Source organism: Crinia signifera, chromosome 2 (genome assembly GCF_055691185.1).
Source record: "Crinia signifera chromosome 2, ASM5569118v1, whole genome shotgun sequence".
NCBI classification, from domain to species: Eukaryota; Metazoa; Chordata; class Amphibia; order Anura; family Myobatrachidae; genus Crinia; species Crinia signifera.
This window is the reverse complement of record NC_139218.1, coordinates 17,180,163-17,200,661: the sequence shown is the minus strand read 5'-3', so window position 1 is coordinate 17,200,661 and position 20,499 is coordinate 17,180,163. Positions and strand designations below refer to the sequence as shown.

At 47.3% G+C, this 20,499-nt stretch overlaps 1 protein-coding gene across 3 annotated transcripts in view; it reads left to right on the top strand.

Annotated features, from left to right (window-relative positions):
* Positions 1-20,499, top strand: part of UMODL1 (uromodulin like 1) — a 72,204-nt gene that overhangs the window by 25,257 nt on the left and 26,448 nt on the right. The window contains exons 1-6 of one of the 3 annotated variants that reach the window (XM_083171647.1): positions 1,216-1,567; positions 12,788-12,894; positions 16,408-16,650; positions 18,541-18,702; positions 18,991-19,109; positions 19,882-20,068. In XM_083171647.1, the coding sequence (XP_083027773.1) occupies positions 16,413-16,650; positions 18,541-18,702; positions 18,991-19,109; positions 19,882-20,068 (706 nt within the window). In that variant the 5' untranslated portion in view covers positions 1,216-1,567; positions 12,788-12,894; positions 16,408-16,412. Of the gene's footprint in view, positions 1-1,215; positions 1,568-12,787; positions 12,895-15,584; positions 16,651-18,540; positions 18,703-18,990; positions 19,110-19,881; positions 20,069-20,499 lie in introns of those variants that run through there. The other 2 variants (XM_083171648.1, XM_083171646.1) reach the window with 2 other exon arrangements.

The window sequence follows — 20,499 nt, the reverse complement described above, 5'->3', positions numbered from 1 at the left end:
CATGATGATAGGGCTGTCCTTCGGACAGTACCCCAATTTTTACCAAAAGTATTCTCTGCTTTTCATTTAAATCAGGAGATAGTTCTGCCTGTGTTTCAACCCTCAGAGGGTTCAAGGAAAAGGGACAAATTGAGGAATTTGGATGTTGTGCGCGCCTTGCGCATTTATGTGGACAGAGTAAAGAGTGTCAGGAAGACTGATACCTTGTTGGTTTTGTATGATGTACACAAAATTGGTTGGCCTGCTTCTAAGCAGACCATCGCTAGGTGGTTGCGCTCTGTAATTTCTTTTGCATATACTAAAGTTGGTAGGCCTGTGCCGGCCAGGATTAATGCGCATACCACCAGGTCAGTCGCCACCTCTTGGGCGGTTCGACATGGGGCAACAGCTGAGCAGGTTTGCAGGGCTGCCACTTGGTCATCTGTTCATACTTTTGCCAAATTCTATAGGTTCCATGAGTTCGTGTTGGAGGACGCATCATTCGGGCGAGCAGTGATGAGAGCTGCAGACCTGAGCGTACCCACCCAAAGGACCGGCTCTGGAACGTCCCAATGTTGAGCTGTGTCACCAGGACTATTGAAAGAGAAAAAGGGATTTTTGTAAGAACTTACCGTTCGAATACCTTTCTCTGATATGGTCCTGGTGACACAGTGATCCCTCCCTTACGCTCAGTAAGTATGCCAAGTTCATGATGTTTCATGTTATATATGGTTGAGAAGTTAATTTTGATATTGTGCATAAAATATGTGCAGGCGTTTGTACTGAGTTAATGTATTCCAGTGGCTTTGAAAGATTGAACTGAAGAGTCTGGGATGCAGAAGGGAGGAGCCTACCCTCCAAAAGCTTTAGGATAGGTGCCTGGCTCCTGCGGACCCTCTTACATCCCAATGTTGAGCTGTGTCACCAGGACCATATCAGAGAAAGGGATTCGAACGGTAAGTTCTTACAAAAATCCCTTTTTTTCCTTCAAATTCCAGGACGTAGGGGGAAATTTACTAAAGGAAATTTGTAAAAAAAATAGGTGTATTTGTATCCAGAAATACACTTATTTTTGACATTTACTATCCCGAAAATACGGCTATTCGTATTGATGTGCTATCAATACGAATACGAATTGCCGTATATTCGGGATAGTAAATGTCAAAAATAAGTGTATTTCTGGATACAAATACACCTATTTTTTACAAATTTCCTTTAGTAAATTTCCCCCGTAATATCTAGTGAGGTGAACACCTAAACTGACCAGGATGTGCAGCAAGTTTAAAACCTGTGTGGATGATCGTCAGGTCCAGTCCTCTGTGGAAAGGGGTGCAAACAAATGTACAGTCTCCACTACCTAGCGATAACTGACTCAGTGCTCAATAGCATTGTGCCAAACAAGGTTGCTGGCCTTTGTGTGCCAGGGTCATTACGCCGTGTCCCATCCGATCCACCCTCCTGACCTCAGCCTCTCTGCATTCACGCTGTCTACTTACCCTGTTATTCCTTTGAACCCTACGGTTGGTCTGTAACGAGGATTCGGTGTGAAGGGTGAATAACCCAGGTCATTCCTCATGTATAAATGGGGGTAAGTACAGAAAATCCCGGCTTCTACCTGTGCTCAGTGTCCCAGCTCCGGTAGGGATTATGGGCCTTATTCTAGTTCACTCTTTCTGACAAAATCCTTCTTAGATGGACAAAACCATGTGCACTGCAGGTGGGGCAGATGTAACTTGTGCAGAGAGAATTAGATTTGGGTGGGGTTTTACTTCAAAGTGAGATCTATATTGCAGTGTAAAAATAATGCAGCCAGTATTTACCCTGCACAGAAACAAAATAACTCACCCAAATCTAATTATCTCTGCACATTTTACATCTTCCCCCCTGCAGTGCACATGGTTTTGTCCACCTGTAAGAAGGAATTTGTCAGAAAGCGTGAACTCGAATAAAGCCCTATATGTCATCATAGGGGGAAAAGTATTACTACTGTTCATTCTAGCACCCTCCATCTTTCAAAACTCATGCAGTTCCTTTCCCTGCCTGGGGTGTCACTCTCTGCTGTGGTGATTCTAGCACGGTGTGGCCTGTATTTCAGCACTGATGTGCAGACCATACCTGTGCTAGAAGCAGCACAGCAGAGTGACACCGAAGAGAAACTGCACAGGTTTTTGAACGATAGAGGGTGCTAGAATGAACACCAAGAGGCTCATTTACTAGATGGAAGTTTTATTGAATATGAAATGTTGCCCATAACAACTAATTAGATGTTATCTATTATCTATCTAGGAGCTAATTAAATAAGAAGTAGAATCTGATTGATTTGGGCCCAGAGCTGAAAAGGGGCCACCTTCCCTCTAAAAGTAACGTGCTATATTCATTTTTTACCTTTGCGATGGGGCCTTACAGCATAGGGGAAAATGGACCGAGCCAAAGCACTTTCCAGGCCGAGCACTTGTACTGTTTGTTTTACGACTCGATGAGTCCATCTGTTGTTGAACTTTAGCCTTTCTAGTGGTTATAATGCACTCATGCATGCCATGTTTAATGTTATACACTATTCATTCCCAGTAAACCCTATCCTGCTTTATCTAGATGGCTCCCGGATAATAGGTTGTCAACATACAACAACAGTCGACGCATATAATTGACACAAGTTTTAGTTATTCTTTTCTCTCACCCTTCTCATCATTTATTATCCACAAGGATTTACAATAATAATAACCTGGGCCAAGCGTCGCGGTAACAGAGCAGGGCACCTTGCCTGAAGCATGGCGAACACCAGATGTACACAAACCATCGGCTGTGTGTATGTAATGTTCATTCTAGCACCCTGCATCTTTCAAAACCTGTTCAGTTGCTCTTCCCTGCCTGGGGCGTCACTCTCTGCTGTTGTGCTTCTAGCACAGTGCGGTCTGCATTTTAGCACTAATATGCAGCCCAAACCTGTGCTAGGAGCACCACAGCAGAGAGCGACGCCCCAGGCAGGGAAGAGCAACTGCACAGGTTTTGAAAAAGGCATTGGGGGAAAATTACTAAGATGTGTATTCTACTTCACATGTGATGTTGCTATGGGAAACCAATCAGAATCTACTTCTTATTTATTTAGCACCCTCTAGAACAGTGGTTCCCAACCCTGGTCCTCAAGTACCCCCAACAATGCACGTTTTCCAGGTCTCCACACAGAATCACAAGTGACATAATTATCCACCTGTGGATCTTTTAAAATGTGTCTGAATAATCAGTGCAACTGCTGGGTGATCTGGAAAATGTGCACTGTTGGGGGTACTTGAGGACCAGGGTTGGGAACCACTGCTCTAGAAGATAGTAGGCAGATCTGATTGTTGCCCATAGCAACATCACATGTGAAGTAGAATACACATCTTAGTAAATTTCCCCCATTGTGCTGTTAGGCAGCTTTAGGCATTGGAGGGTAGAAGATGGAGCAGGTGTCCCGTCCCCCCCCTGGATGGTATGGAAGGGAGCGTCAACTTCGCGGCCACCGCTGCATCGCCCATCCCCGCCCCCCGTGGAGTGACACCTGCACACCACACACTGGCTGCGTGCCCTGGCTTCCTGCAGTGCACGCACACAACACACCCACGTACTGGATGTGGTCCCGGCAGCAGCAGCAGCCCGGGTCCTGGTTGTGGTACAGAGGTGAGCGCTAACTAATACCAACCGGTACTTGTGTATTAGCACGGCGCCCACGATTTCCATCTTATGGCATCTTATACAATATATGGCATACAATGAGATGAGATTTTAAATTGTATAAGCACACTAATGGTTGCTTTCAATGTTAATTGGCCCCCATATAAGATTTTTAATTGTATAAGCACCCTAATGGGTGCTTACAATATTAATTGTAGCCCCACGCCGCCCCCACTATCAACGGCAACCCGAAGCGCGGCGAGCGCAGCGAGCCCGTGAGGGGCGGCGGTACGCGTCCTCCGACCTTTTGATACCCCCACTATCCATGTCGGCGTGGAGTTAACTCTATATAGTGTGGCAAGCGCAGCGAGCCACCGAGCCCGAAAGCGTGGCGAGCGGACGCGTAATACATGTAAAGTAAAACTACAGGTATTAGATAGCAGATAGCTTAGAAATGGGTCTGAAATTGCCCTGTTTTATGCCCCTTTAGAGGTGCTCTAGCCAGGATGACCCCTGACAGAGGTGGACCCAGTGGAATACGTACCCCATATGGGATACGGTCGTATTGTCGACAGTCATTAGGTCGACACAGTTGTGTCAACAGGCAAGGTCGACATGGGTTTAGGTCGACACATGCGTTCGGTCGACAGGTCGTTAGGTCGACATGGGTTTTTTCACTGTTTTTTGAGCAGACATGTGCCGACAGGTGGTATTTCATGCCCTACCATCCACTAGGGCGTGGTGTGAGAATAAACTTGTGTCCAAAGCATAGCGAGGGGCTGCGGTTTGCTTTCAACTGTGTCCATGTCGACTGTGTCTACATTTGGGTGAAAAAAACTGTGGAAAAACCCATGTTGACATGTCGACCTAACGCATGTGTCGACCTAAACCCATGTCGACCTAGAACCCTGTCGATCTTGCCACCTGTCGATCCACCGGTGTCAACCTAATGACTGTCGACCTAAGTGTGGTCGATAAAACGATCCTCACCCCCCCATACGCACCCGTAAATCAGACTGTGCGCTAGGGCAGGGGTTTGTAGTGGCATCTGCATAAAGTCACAGAAAGATGCCACCGTGCCCACTTTTGCCTTCAGCCCTGTCAGTAATATAACTGCCATTAATATTTCTGCCTGCAAAATGCCGGCCTACAATATTGTAAGCGAGCTTCGATGCTGAAAATGATGTCTCACTGGAACACTGCCCCTCATTGTTCCTTTTCACTTGTGCCACAGCCTATTGCCAGCAGACCATTCATACAGGGCCCTGGCTACTGTATAGTTCAATGTCTTTCAGGTGTTCTGTTTCCCTCGGTAACATCAACTACCAGTTACGCACAAGTTATGTTTACAGAAGGAAAAACAAGTTAATAAGGAGCTGAGGGACCTGGCATTCAGAGCGCGTGTAAAGTCTTGTCACAGTGACAAGTACATGAAATAACCGGGCGCACTCGCCTGCGCAGGGAAGTGGCACCAGATCCTATTTGTGTCTGTTAGATTGTTTGGCAGCTTTTTCCAGTAACTTGTCAAGAGATCTGTCTGGGGATAGAGAAAATAACAAGCAACATTGTGACACATAGAAAGTTATGCAGTATACTGGTCATTAAAATCCGCTATGTGGCAGGAAATATATTTATTGATGTCCTTTATTTAGACAGCACTAAAAATGCCTTCATTCCCCTCCTTATATCATGTCACTGCCCCTGTCACATGCAGCCTGTCCTCACTGGCATATCACTCATCTCCTGATATACTCTGTGCTGCTGGGGACCCTGTTCCTCTAACTATATAACTCTGTCTGTGGTTACCTGCTGCCCCCATTCCCCTCCTCACATCCTGTCACTGCCCCTGTCACATGCAGCGCTGTCCTCACTGACACATCCCTCATCTCCTGATATACTCTGTGCTGCTGGGGACCCGGCTCCTCCCACTATATAACTCTCAGTCTGTGGCTTCCTGCTGCCCCCATTCCCCTCCTCACATCATGTCACTGCCCCTGTCACATGCAGCCCTGTCCTCACTGACACATCACTAATCTCCTGATATACTCTGTGCTGCTGGGGGCCCTGCTCCTCCCACTATATAACTCTCAGTCTGTGGCTTCCTGCTGCCCCCATTCCCATCATATCATGTCACTGTCCCTGTCACATGCAGCCCTGTCCTCACTGACACATCCCTCATCTCCTGATATACTCTGTGCTGCTGGGGACCCTGCTCCTCCTACTATATAACTCTCAGTCTGTGACTTCCTGCTGCCTCCATTCCCCTCCTCACATCATATCACTGCCCCTGTCACATGCAGCCCTGTCCTTACTGACACATCACCCATCTCCTGATATACTCTGTGCTGCTGGGGACCCTGCTCCTCCCACTATATAACTCTCAGTCTGTGGCTTCCTGCTGCCTCCATTCCCCTCCTCACATCATGTCACTGCCCCTGTCACATGCAGCCCTGTCCTCACTGACACATCCCTCATCTCCTGATATACTCTGTGCTGCTGAGGACCCTGCTCCTCCCACTATATAACTCTCAGTCTGTGGCTTCCTGCTGCCTCCATTCCCCTCCTCACATCATGTCACTGCCCCTGTCACATGCAGCACTGTCCTCACTGACACATCACTAATCTCCTGATATACTCTGTGCTGCTGGGGGCCCTGCTCCTCCCGCTATATAACTCTCAGTCTGTGGCTTCCTGCTGCCCCCATTCCCCTCCTCACATCATGTCACTGCCCCTGTCACATGCAGCCCTGTCCTCACTGACACATCACTCATCTCCTGATATACTATGTGCTGCTGGGGTCACTGCTCCTCCCACTATATAACTCTCAGTCTGTGGCTTCCTGCTGCCTCCATTCCCCTCCTCACATCATGTCACTGCCCCTGTCACATGCAGCCCTGTCCTCACTGACACATCACTTATCTCCTGATATACTCTGTGCTGCTGGGGACCCTGCTCCTCCCACTATATAACTCTCAGTCTGTGGCTTCCTGCTGCCTCCATTCCCCTCCTCACATCATGTCACTGCCCCTGTCACATGCAGCCCTGTCCTCACTGACACATCACTCATCTCCTGATATACTCTGTGCTGCTGGGGACCCGGCTTCTCACACTATATAACTCTCAGTCTGTGGCTTCCTGCTGCCCCCATTCCCCTCCTCACATCATGTCACTGCCCCTGTCACATGCAGCCCTGTCCTCACTGACACATCACTTATCTCCTGATATACTCTGTGCTGCTGGGGGCCCTGCTCCTCCCACTATATAACTCTCAGTCTGTGGCTTCCTGCTGCCCCCATTCCCATCATATCATGTCACTGCCCCTGTCACATGCAGCCCTGTCCTCACTGACACATCCCTCATCTCCTGATATAATCTGTGCTGCTGGGGACCCTGCTCCTTCCACTATATAACTCTCAGTCTGTGGCTTCCTGCTGCCCCCATTCCCCTCCTCACATCATGTCACTGCCCCTGTCACATGCAGCCCTGTCCTCACTGACACATCACTCATCTCCTGATATACTATGTGCTGCTGGGGTCACTGCTCCTCCCACTATATAACTCTCAGTCTGTGGCTTCCTGCTGCCTCCATTCCCCTCCTCACATCATGTCACTGCCCCTGTCACATGCAGCCCTGTCCTCAATGACACATCACTCATCTCCTGATATACTCTGTGCTGCTGGGGACCCGGCTCCTCACACTATATAACTCTCAGTCTGTGGCTTCCTGCTGCCCCCATTCCCCTCCTCACATCATGTCACTGCCCCTGTCACATGCAGCCCTGTCCTCACTGACACATCACTTATCTCCTGATATACTCTGTGCTGCTGGGGGCCCTGCTCCTCCCACTATATAACTCTCAGTCTGTGGCTTCCTGCTGCCCCCATTCCCATCATATCATGTCACTGCCCCTGTCACATGCAGCCCTGTCCTCACTGACACATCCCTCATCTCCTGATATAATCTGTGCTGCTGGGGACCCTGCTCCTCCCACTATATAACTCTCAGTCTGTGGCTTCCTGCTGCCTCCATTCCCCTCCTCACATCATGTCACTGCCCCTGTCACATGCAGCCCTGTCCTCACTGACACATCACTCATCTCCTGATATACTATGTGCTGCTGGGGTCACTGCTCCTCCCACTATATAACTCTCAGTCTGTGGCTTCCTGCTGCCTCCATTCCCCTCCTCACATCATGTCACTGCCCCTGTCACATGCAGCCCTGTCCTCACTGACACATCACTCATCTCCTGATATACTCTGTGCTGCTGGGGACCCGGCTCCTCACACTATATAACTCTCAGTCTGTGGCTTCCTGCTGCCCCCATTCCCCTCCTCACATCATGTCACTGCCCCTGTCACATGCAGCCCTGTCCTCACTGACACATCACTTATCTCCTGATATACTCTGTGCTGCTGGGGGCCCTGCTCCTCCCACTATATAACTCTCAGTCTGTGGCTTCCTGCTGCCCCCATTCCCATCATATCATGTCACTGTCCCTGTCACATGCAGCCCTGTCCTCACTGACACATCCCTCATCTCCTGATATACTCTGTGCTGCTGGGGACCCTGCTCCTCCCACTATATAACTCTCAGTCTGTGGCTTCCTGCTCCCTCCATTCCCCTCCTCACATCATGTCACTGCCCCTGTCACATGCAGCCCTGCCCTCACTGACACATCCCTCATCTCCTGATATACTCTGTGCTGCTGGGGACCCTGCTCCTCCCACTATATATCTCTCAGTCTGTGACTTCCTGTTGCCCCCATTCCCCTTCTCACATCATGTCACTGCCCCTGTCACATGCAGCCCTGTCCTCACTATCACATCATTAATCTCCTGATATACTCTGTGCTGCTTGGGGACACAAGCACATACCTCCCAACTTTTCATTGGAAGAAATAGGGACACTCGCGCGGCGAAGCCGCGCGAGCGCCCGAAAAGGGGGCGTGGCATATGCAAATGAGGGCGCGGCTTATGCTAATTAGCCGCGACCTCATTTTCATACGAGAATAGACGCTGTGCGCATGTGCACAGCGTCTATTCTACTACATTGGGGGGTCTCCCAACTGCCACCCCCCCGCAGCGGGACAATGCCTGCCGCGGGTGGGACGTCGGGACAGGACCCGAAAATCGGGACTGTCCCGACGGAATCGTGACAGTTGGGAGGTATGCAAGCATTAGTTCGACAGTCAAAAAGTTGACATGAGTTTTTCACTTTTTATTTTGTCCCAGAATTTCAGTGTACTGCGTACCCTCCCTTTGGCGGGAGGTGTCTGGGGGACCCGCAAGACTGCGAATTCGCAGCCTTGCTAATCAACCAGAATGAGGGCTGAAGTGCATACATATAACCTCAGCCCTCTTTGACATCATCATCATCTCAGCATTTCAGGTCATTATAAAGCTGCAAATCCATTGGGAAGGCCATAAAGCAAAAGTGTATTTAATTAGAATCTCGCGGGAGCCACGGGCCGAGGTTGCTAACAACACTGCAGCTGCTGGGAACATATCTCTGTCTCAGACATTTCTGCAGATCTGGGCCTAATAGCAGCATAATGCCAATGTGTTGATTTAGCTTAGCATGTTGGTGTAGCCAGCTTGCAGTACAGCGGCCATTTTGTAGACTGACTGAAAATGCAAAAAAAAAAAAGATCTGATCATTCTTGTAAATTCTCGCGGACACCGGGAGCCTGATTTAGAGTTGCACACAGTACTGACTGCAGTCACACACTGCAACCTGCATAGGCGACTTAGAGCGTTTTTGAGCAACTACGGAAACGACGGATCTCGCCTGCTTCACGTTTCCGGCGGAATGGGCATTACCGGGTGGCAAAGAGGTGATGGAACGTAGAAGAAATGTCCCGGGGACATTTTGTAGGCTGATAAGACGTGAGCACATGCACAGATAGGGAGCATTAGGAATTTCACCTTATATATTCCAAGGAAGCTTTAGGAATTTCACTTATTACTGATTTTAGATATACACATTTTTTAAACATTTTAGTAACACTGAAGACATATCATATTAGTCATTTAATATTCAGCACTATTAAATTAGTCACACTAGATATTGCCCACTAGGGGGCATTAGTATTTTTATCACTTCATTTAATACCCCTGTCGGGACATTAGGAACTCCATAAGAAATTTGGTACTTCTGTACTTTCACGGCGCCACTAGAAATCGCGGTCATCGCGGGCATTCAATGCACTTAAAAACGGCCGCGACGCGACCGACGCGATGCCCGCGATTTCCCATAGAGATCAATGTTAAATTTCTCAATGGACCCGATTTTACTGTTAAATGCCTCAATTGACACGATTTTTCCATAGGAAACAATGTTAAATGGCCCACAGAGGCCAATTAGCCACCCTGAAGTGTGAAATGGCCCCCACAATTGTTAACGCCACCCCACGATCAACGCAAACCCGAAGCGTGGCGAGCGCAGCGAGCCCGCGAGGGGCGGCGGTACGCGTCCTACGACCTTTTCATACCCCCACTATCCACGTCGGCGTGGAGTTGAGAATAGAATAGTGTGGCGAGCGCAGCGAGCCACCGAGCCCGAAGCGTGGCGAGCGCAGCGAGCCCCGCGAGGGGACGCGGATACCTTCACAGGTAAACGTGTCCCTTCGCGGGCTTCACAGGTATCCTCGTCCCCTCGCGGGGCTCGCTGCGCTCGCCACGCTTCGGGCTCGGTGGCTCGCTGCGCTCGCCACACTATTCTATTCTCAACTCCACGCCGACGTGGATAGTGGGGGTATGAAAAGGTCGTAGGACGCGTACCGCCGCCCCTCGCGGGCTCGCTGCGCTCGCCACGCTTCGGGTTCGCGTTGATCGTGGGGTGGCGTTAAAAAATGTGGGGGCCATTTCACACTTTACGGTGACTATTTGGCCTCTGTGGGCCATTTAACATTGTTTCCTATGGAAAAATCGTGTCAATTGAGGCATTTAACAGTAAAATCGGGTCCATTGAGAAATTTAACATTGATCTCTATGGGAAATCGCGGGCATCGCGTCGGTCGCGTCGCGGCCGTTTTTAAGTGCATTCAATGCCCGCGATTACCGCGATTTCTGATCTAGTGGCGCCGTGAAAGTAAAGAAGTACCAGAAATTTTCACCACCTCAAGAGAATAAGAAATATTCCATTGTCCATTACAGGCAATAGTGATTATATGCCCATGTTGACGTTTAATCAATATGGGAACATATTATGCATGGTCTTGTTCCTGCCGTCAATTAGGGAAACCCTTTTTTGCGGAGCACATTTACATACTGACACACGTCAGCATTAGGACACTGGCCCGGAAGTGCGTCACTGGAACGCATAGTAAACACCATAAATTCTATTTCCGCTGTTCATACTAACATCCACGATATTTAGATGAATAGTCTCCAATATATGCCTTTTTAACAGCAGCCCTGGGCTGCCAATAGGTACAGTCAGGCCGCGCACTACTAAGGGTGCATATACTTAGTAAACTGTATATCTCCGGACCGAAAGTGACACGGCTGAAACGCACAGTGGAACGCATCGGCGGACCGGAAGTCCGGTTCCGGCCGTCCCCATTCATTTCAAACGCTGGTTTTTTTTATATTGATGCGCTTACATATGTAATATAACATTAGAGCACATATGTGGATTTAACATCTAAGCACACTGACACCACTAAGGGTGCATATACTTAGTAACTCCGGACCGGAAATGACATGGCTGGAACACACAGTGGAACGCATCGGCGGACCGGAAGTCCGGTTCCGGCCTTCTCCATTCACTTTAAGCGCTGGTTTTTATATTGATGCGTTTACATATGTGATATAAGATCATAGCGCATATGTGGATATAATATTTAAGCACACTGACACTGATTGGCACACGACCCTATAGTTGTAAATTCGCTATAATAGTTAGAATCACTTTCACATATTCACCCAGACAGGAAGTGACCTCACATTGAAAGGGGTATATAAAGGGCTTCCTCTAAGCAGTCAGCACACTGGCTCTTGGAGGACCTGTTTTACACAGTGGTTTCCTCACTAGAGGTAAGGTTGCACCTTGTTAGACTCCATATATGCCTTTATCATTGGTATTATTTAGCTATTTTGAAATAGTGTCTGATGTAAGCTATTCACTCTTTACCTCAGTCACATTGGAGACAGAAGTGTCTTACCCTTTATTCAAGACTGACCACTACTTTATTGAAGGCTGTGCATTTAGCACTTCAATTCTGAGAAAATGGTATGTAAAACACCTCCCCTTTCTATTTTTTTTTTTTACTCTCCTGTGAACTTTGAAAAAATGGTACTTATGTAGTATCTGGGCGTCCGATTTTGTGATTGTATGCCTTACCTTAAGGCATACAATCAGATGCGATGCGATGCGATTCGATGCGATTTTGCATAGGATTCAATGTTAAGAAGGTCCTGTTCATTTCCCCACTATCCAAGTGGGCATAGAGTTGATTTTATATAGCGTGGCGAGCGCAGCGAGCCACCGAGCCCGAAGCGTGGCGAGCGAACGCATATTTCTTAAAAAGTATTCTGTGTCCGCTCGCCACGCTTCGGGCTCGGTGGCTCGCTACGCTCGCCACAGGTTTATATCCAACTCCATGCCCACTTGGATAGTGGGGAAAGGAAAAGGACCCCTTTTTCCCATTGAATTCTATGTTAAAATGGACTCAGACCATTTTAACATTGAATCCTATGGAAAAATCTTGACCATCGCATCGCATACGATTTGGTCGCATGCGATGCGATCCGATCCGATCCGATTTCTAAATCGGACGCCCAGATACTACATAAGTACCGAAAAAATATATTTCACTTATAGGCAGCTATATACCATTATCTGTCACACTACAATACCAAAAAAAAACATTTTTGGTCCAGAGGGATCAACCACCTCTACCAGAGGAAATAGCACCTCTAGGTATGTAAAGTTTTTCCTTCACTTTTTCCCTTTTTTCATTTCCTCCTCTCCTTTCCGGATGATGGCTTTAAGTCTGAACAGATATTTTCATTGATTGTTCCTCTTATGAATTCAAACAGATGTTCTTATCATTATGTTTTATGTCTATACACATTATGTGTATCCATATGTATATATGTTTTAATATTTTATACATATGTGTTAGTAACGGCAGATTTTCTCACTACTTGTAGAGATTTATTCATTGCCCCTGATGAAGTCCTAAGGGACGAAACGCGCTGGACTGCGGATTGATCTTTCAAGTGACACCTATGAAAAACGCCGATAAATGTGGAAAAATGTAATAAATGTTCATTTGTTTTTACAAATCACTGTTTGATGTTTTCAAAAGTATTTGGGCTCAGTGATACAGCGCACCTCTATCCTGTTTTTTATGTTTTCTTCCTGTACCTGTTCAATAGGGGTGCTGCTTTTTATATAAGCGCAATATTAGGGACACTACATTTTTTCCATATGCACAGATCTGTCCAACAATCTCATCAGAAAAAGTGATGTTGCCCTTAGCAACCAATGAAATTCTGCCTATCATTCCTTTATTGCATCCTAGAAAATGTTCGACAGAATCTGATTGGTTGCTGTGGGCAACATCACCTCTTTTCATTTTTAGAAGCTTTAGTAAATTGACTCCAATATCGTCATGGCAATCTAAAGGATAAGTCCAGCTACCTGGACTGACGTCGCAAACTTATTCACAATGGCATACACATTTGCAGCCTATACTCAGAAATGAGGAACATTGAGGTTAAGGGTTGGCAACTCAGACGCCACGTATATATTTTTCCAACCACTTCCTGTTGACACCTCCAAACGTCCACTTCCTGCCAATCACTTCTCCCTGAATTCCTCATTGCATGCAGGATCCCAGCGGCGCCTTGAAGCATGTGCAGTGCGGTCGCAGCACTTGTGCAGTCTGACGATAATCGTTCCATTGCGTGAACATCGGCCATTGTGTTCAAACAGGAATTAGGCCCTTTGTCATTCCGATTTAATCGCTCATCTACAAATCGCTACGGTAGCTTTAGCACGCTGAAGTTCTATCCCCCGTTCTAAGCTGCTGTAGTGATTATGTTCCATGACACTCACCCAGGCACATCTTGATGGCACCAGGTGTTTCATATAGGTTGGGCTCTGTAGAAGAAATTAATGAGCTACCATGGATTCCCGGGGGACTTTCTTTGCTAAATCCAGTCTTTAGAATCTGACAGAGAAGAAAAACAAACCTTCAGTGTCGCAGGGCTGTATAAGCTGGAGTCGGAGATTTCAAGTGTTTCATATATAATTATTGGGGCGGCTCCGTAGATGAAGGGAAATGGACAGGAAAAGTCTCCTTTACACGGTCACCCTCTGCTTGGCCTTAGGACTGGGGAACGGACAGGTCTTTGGTGAGTATCTTACATCGAGGCAATGGTGAGATGATTAGTCATGAAGACACTGTGGATATCGATCTGAGAGTATAGAGGGTCTGGTTATCATCAACTTCATATAATGTTGGTCTGGTCAAGGAGCTTGGTGCCAGATATTTTCCATTTTGTTGGCAGGGTGTTTGCAGTCCCGGTATCTGTTCCATCTTCAAGCCATGGCAGCATAATGGAATATACAGTGAAGAGTGGGACTGTATATTTAAGGTCAGAACAGCATGTAAGGACATCTTCTATCTAGTAGGAGGAGAGGTACCTGAGAGAAGAGCTGGTGATGAGGTTCCCCATCAAGAATCAAATGCACCTCAGCTCCGGATCAGCCCTGGGTGTGCCACAAATGTCACCGCCCTGGTCTTCAGCCATCGCAATGACCATGTTGTTGAGTATCTCTCAAAAATATAAGAGGGGTTAAAGGGCACTTTTTGTCACCACATAAAACTACAATGGAGTTTTTGAAACAAACAGAGGTTTGTCTAAGTGTCTTATTGTCAAAATGATACGGATTAGCATAATAATAGACGATGACTAGGGCTTGACCGGCTTTAGGAGGTCCAAATTCAGATCCAGGTTGCAAGCAGATCTGCTGAGTACACATTCACCACTGCGATGCTGGATTCCGACAACCACCTACCCTCAGATGTCCATTAGTCCCAGGAGCCCTGCATCTTCACCTAATACCTTCACATCACATTTACCCAGTATATAAGATTCTAAGGTATTCAGTGTTATTGAACCCCTCTGTTATTAAGTGTTCAAAGCAGTGGACTTCTATGAAGAATGTAATGGACATCATAGAGGAGGTCCTGGGAGATCCGAGGACTGAGAGTAATTTTATGTATAATTATAAGTGATCTGCGGTTGGCATTGGTGTTTCATTGTGTGGGGCGGTTTAAGAAATCTGTGCCGTGAGCGGCCAGGGTTAAGCTCCTCCCAGTGCTCTTGTAACGGGAGATGGGTAATATAGGATTGGTGGGGGAGGGGGAGGGGGGTAGTAGTCAGGAATCCTGGAGTTTAATCTAATTTCTATGTGCAGGAAATCCCAGAAGATAGGGGAAGGTCGGTCCACCAATAAGTTCGAGGCCCCAAAACATTGACACTGGCAAGAGGTTGACATGGAAAAAAGTCAACACTTGAAAAGGTCAACATACGTTTTTCCCATTGTATGTTGTCAATGTCAACACTTGAGCACATGGACCCTTAGTTCAAGTCCACATGGAGGTTAAAGTAGGAAAACGAATGTTGACCTTTTTTCCATCGATCCTTATGCTTGGGTTGACCATTGAGATACGGTCATTTGGTCTACTGCATGTTGGTCGATAAGCATTAGGTCAACATGGGGGTAGGTCGACATGGGTCAAGGTCGACATGGGTCACTGTTTTTTCAGCCGTCATGTGCCGACAGGCGGTATTTCATGCCCTACCATCCACTAGGGTGGTGGTGCCCGAAACATCGCAAGCGATGCGAGGGGATGCGGTGCACTTGACACTGTGTCCATGTCAAGTGCAAAACAGTGGAAATCCCCATGTCGACCTTTTGACTGTTGACCTAATGACCTGTCGACCTTGTGGTGTCGACCTAATGCTTGTTGACCAACATGTTGTAGACTTAATGATCCCAATCCGCTGGTTGAATAGTCTTGAGATGCTATACTGGATGGACAGTAGGTGGCGCTGTGTGTGGAGGTATAACTGTGTGCATGCAAACTCTATTATACCGACTCTCTGCCAAGCCTCCAATTTATGTCATGTCCTGATATTTTACCAGTTGTGGTTAGTTACAGTGTAGTTTGTCCCACATTCTTCCCTGCGCGCAAATGCATGAACATGAGTCTATTGTGAGCTGTCTATTGTGAATTCTATCAGAATGAGACATCACATTGTAACAAGTAGGATGGGAGATCTATTGAGGATGGGATGTTGTTACCCCACAGTCCCTAACATGGAGAACGGTGCTCAGACTTTTCAACCTCAGACCAAAAACCATATAGCCATAAAATGCCAGTTAAAGGCGTTCTGTGCGAGCAAAGTGCTCAAAATATGTCAAGGCCTTTGTGGACTAGATCCATAGATACAGCAAACCACCCAACATTTCTCTGTGAATGTATCTCCACAGTTGTGACCCAACCTCTGGGCACGGTTTTACCACCATTCGTGGACATACGGCATGGGCACCAAGCCTTTCCCAGAGGGTGGTGACACTTGCAGCTCTCCCCATGGTCTCTGACCACCAGGCACTTGAATAGAAGGGATGGGGGACCACTCGGAGGTCCAGTGTATAGTTACCGCCTGGTCTGTGGCCTGCAGGATACTGACCTATTGTAGTGTTTTGTCCGTAGGACTCCAGGTTTCAACAAACAGTTTCTATCTTCTTGTAGACAGTATGATTTCTCCTGCAAGCTACCATGTCTGCAACCAGTCAGTGATGGTCAATGTCTCAGTGCTGGCCGCCTACCAGAAGCCACAAGAACAGAAGGTGCTGTGCATGGGGTGGATCCCGTGGAAATTGTGCTCCAGAACGTTTTACCAAACCGAATACAGGACGATGTATGTATCGGAGACCACTATTGTGAAGAGGTGCTGTGAGGGGTACGAGCTAGTGGGTCATTACTGCGCCATGTGTAAGTCACATCAGACTATTTTGTTATTATTATTATTATTATTATTATTATTAATATATGTAAAGACTTTTTAATATTCTGGGGGCTATTCAATTAGACGCAATACTTTTTGGGCCGAAAAAATCAGGCTATAATTGCCCCTTTTTACATAGGATCTGAGTTATTCTCCCGATTCTATGTGTTATTGTGGTTTTGATGACTGCTTTTTGTGGATTATGCTTGGGTGCTGGTTATCTGGGCTAATGAAATAATCCGTTGGCTGAGGTAAATTACTGTAGCCAATTGAATACCCCCTCATTGTTTATTGTCTCTGTGCCTCCCTACCTTACTCATCATGGCCAGCATTGGCAAGTGTGACATCCCACCTAGTCCTGTCAACAACGAGGTCGCTGAGTGCACAATTTCATCTAATGGGTACCCAGCTAAAATCTGAGCTGGATGTCCAACTAGGCACATGAGGCCTAGTAGTGCCACTTGCTGGAGTGGCACATAACTCATCCTGCACCATACTTGCCGACTTGTTGGCTGTCCTCTCCGGGAGAGGGCAGCCAGTTCAGTAAGGGGGCGGGGCCATTGCCATGAGCAAAAAGGGGCGGTTCAGGGGCAGAGCCCCGGATGGGCTGCTCTGTTTGGGGGTGTGGCTAGAGTGATTTTAGCCACCCCCCATGCATAGTTAGTATTTCAGGCATTGCACTGCGGGGGGGGGGGGGTGTAAAATTATGCAAGCGCGTTATTTGACCAACGGACCCCTTTTCCCCACCGAGGTGCGTTTCGATGGAGATGGAGGGCTATGCAGGAGGGCTGCCCCCTTTCCGGGTGGGGGACCTTATTTCCGGGACCCTCCCGGCCATTCTGGGAAAGTAGGCAACCCTGTCCTGCACCTTTCATCACAACTTTCCAATGCCTCAATTCAGCCACTGCTATTTGGCAACAGAACAAAGACTACTTCCCCCCTGATGCATCAAGCTCAGGTGTGGAGACAAAATAAGGGCTTTAAAAAATTTTCTGTCAATTGCCGGTGGTTTAAGTCCACTTCTAAATGACAACATACCGACCACTTACTAGATTTTGCCCAAGAACTTTAACCCCGGGGTGATTGAGCCTCTGTGCTGAGCGATACTGCTTAGCACAGATCACTCCGCACAGATCGCTGCACCAGTGATGATTGCTGGGCGATCTGTCACAGTCAGTGTCCTCTGGTGAGAGAACACTGGCGATGAATTGATTTACATTGCATGCAGTATAAATCTAGTCCGGCGATGGCGACGCGCGGCGTTGCTGGGGTGCCCACACATGGAGCAATCCGTGCTTAATTTCTAAGCAATCTAATCAGATCGCTTAGAGATAGGGCCAGACTGCGGGGAGGCGCTGACCAAGTGTGGGGCGCCCGGCGTCGGGGGTCTGCGGGAGCTACTGCTACGCTGCCGCCTGCGCTGCATTCTGCTGTGACCAAGAGTGGACCCACATATTTTCTAGCCTGGTCCGACGCTCCTCCTGGCTCAGCCTCCGGCGGCTCCTTATGAAAAATATACCTTACAAAATGGCCGCCCCTTTAAGCAGACAGTTTTTGAGGACGCTAGAGGAGGCTGGGAGGGGGGGGGGTGAGGAGTTGTGTTTACTGGGGGGGGGGGGTGTTTGTAGCCCCTGCACTGGCGTAACAATAACTGAAGCAATCTCCCCATGCGTATGCCGCATTACATTTCATTACAAAAAAGTAGTCATAGGTTTAGACAGTAGGTGGCAGTAGAGCTGCGTCTAGCAACACGCATATTTATTTATTTATTTACAGTTTTTTGGGTTACAGTTTATTTACAGTTTTTTGGGTTATTATTATTATTATTTGGGTTATTCATGCTCTTAATATTGACTATTGTCTTCTGTATCCTGAAGCTATGGAGAGATCCAGCTCATTCACCTCAAGACCCGGAAAGTGTCCCAGCGCTAATGACGGGAATCCGGACCTCAGGTGTACATTGGACTACGACTGTCCTGGGCTCCAGAAATGTTGTATGTCTTCCAATGGGTCTTTCTGTGCTCCTCCAGGACCTCCAGGTAAGTGCCTCATTAGGTTTGCCCTATGGTTGTCAGAATTCTTACCCATCTCCCCATAATCCCTCTACCCCTCACTCCCCGTTGGTGGAGCTGGTTCACCCATCCCAGCAATAAAATGATGATCTATCTGTCATTCATTCAGTTCCAGTCCTGTATAATATATAGTGACATTAGTTCTGACCACATTATTTATGTACCTGATATTCATGCTCCCCGCTAGCTAAGTCTGAGGCCTTCATTGTAATGGTTCATTAGCAATAACCCATTAACATCTTCTGTGTCATTCAGGTCTGGGCGGGAATACAACGTACTGGTACAACGGAACAATCACGATAAAAATGGCCTTTGACGAACTCATCCGATTAGACGCTGGCTTCGTCAATCACACACGATTGCTACACTCAATGGTCTGTATACATTCCTGCATCGTAATTAAGAATACCATTAAATTAAATATCTTCGGTAGACTATATATAAAACCTTATATCATAATAATTACAAATGAGTCCATAATTCAGACTGAAAATAGGAGTGGATTGGAAAAGTAATGAATAAGTAAAAGGACAGTCAAATAATTATCTGTGTCTGCATGTTGTGTATGTAATATTGCCAATATTATCTATATATCATCTATATATATGTCTAGTGTCCCTGAGTCGCCGAAACACCGCCCTCTACTGGCAGAGAGTAAAACTACATCTCTTTCTCACACATGGACAAACACAGAAGGTAGCAGACTAGCTTTCGAAGCTTTTGCTTTGAGCGAGCTTACTAGTAATTTATATAAAAGGCTTACTACAGTACTCCCCACTTCTATGAGGTGACGTACCACGAGACAGGGTTTTAAATAGTATGTAATATGTCAGATTTTGAAGATGGGGTTATATCTTACTAGTTGCCAACCCGTCAAAATGACGGAACACCATTACAGCAATGTAATAGATATTACAGCAACCTATCTGTAACCTTATCTCTGTCCTAGTGCCAATAGACATAAAGGTGCCCATACATGGTGCATTTTGCCCGCGCGATGCCATACATGCTCCTGCGCACATCACATCGCACAGCACAAAAGAATATGCGCAGCACATGTACTAGATCGCATCTAGTACAGAGAGCACGCTGCTGCAGTACATCGCTCCGTGTATGTGTACCGTAAGTGATGTCTACCTGTTGCAGGTAACCGGAGAGCTGTGGCCACTAGAGGCAGCGGTTTACCACATCGCCACCGTGCCTGCAGGGATCTTCTCTGTCCTCTCCCACATCATCATCGGACTGAATGAGTCGCATCCGCTGCCGGATATTACAGCGATGCTGAACAGGATTGTGACTCGCTTGCCAGAAGTGATCGACATCCACATAGACGGTAATAACGTAGAGGAACAGCATTCTAGATCGTTACTTTTTGTATAACAAGACATGTGCAATTTGTAACAAACATATATATATATATATATATATGGAAGGAAAAGCAGGTGATGGACGTGCCGCGCTGATTCCTTAGGACCACTCCAGCAATGGACTAGCTCAAACAGGGTACACCTGGGGCTGTCGCTCTGGCCATGCCCCCAACAAGTAGCCACCCGTGTGGCTCTACCCCTCCCCCCCTCCCCCCCTGTTTCACTGGGAAGTAGAGGGAGGCCAATGACCCAATTTGGTAATTTGGAATTGACTCGTGCTGGGTGGGACCATAATTAGTCATCCATGCCCCTGTACTGCCCACCTGCTGCAAGACCACGCCCCCTGTTTCCCCGATCCTGCTGCATGGGATAACCAGAAAGTCAGTAAGTACTGTAT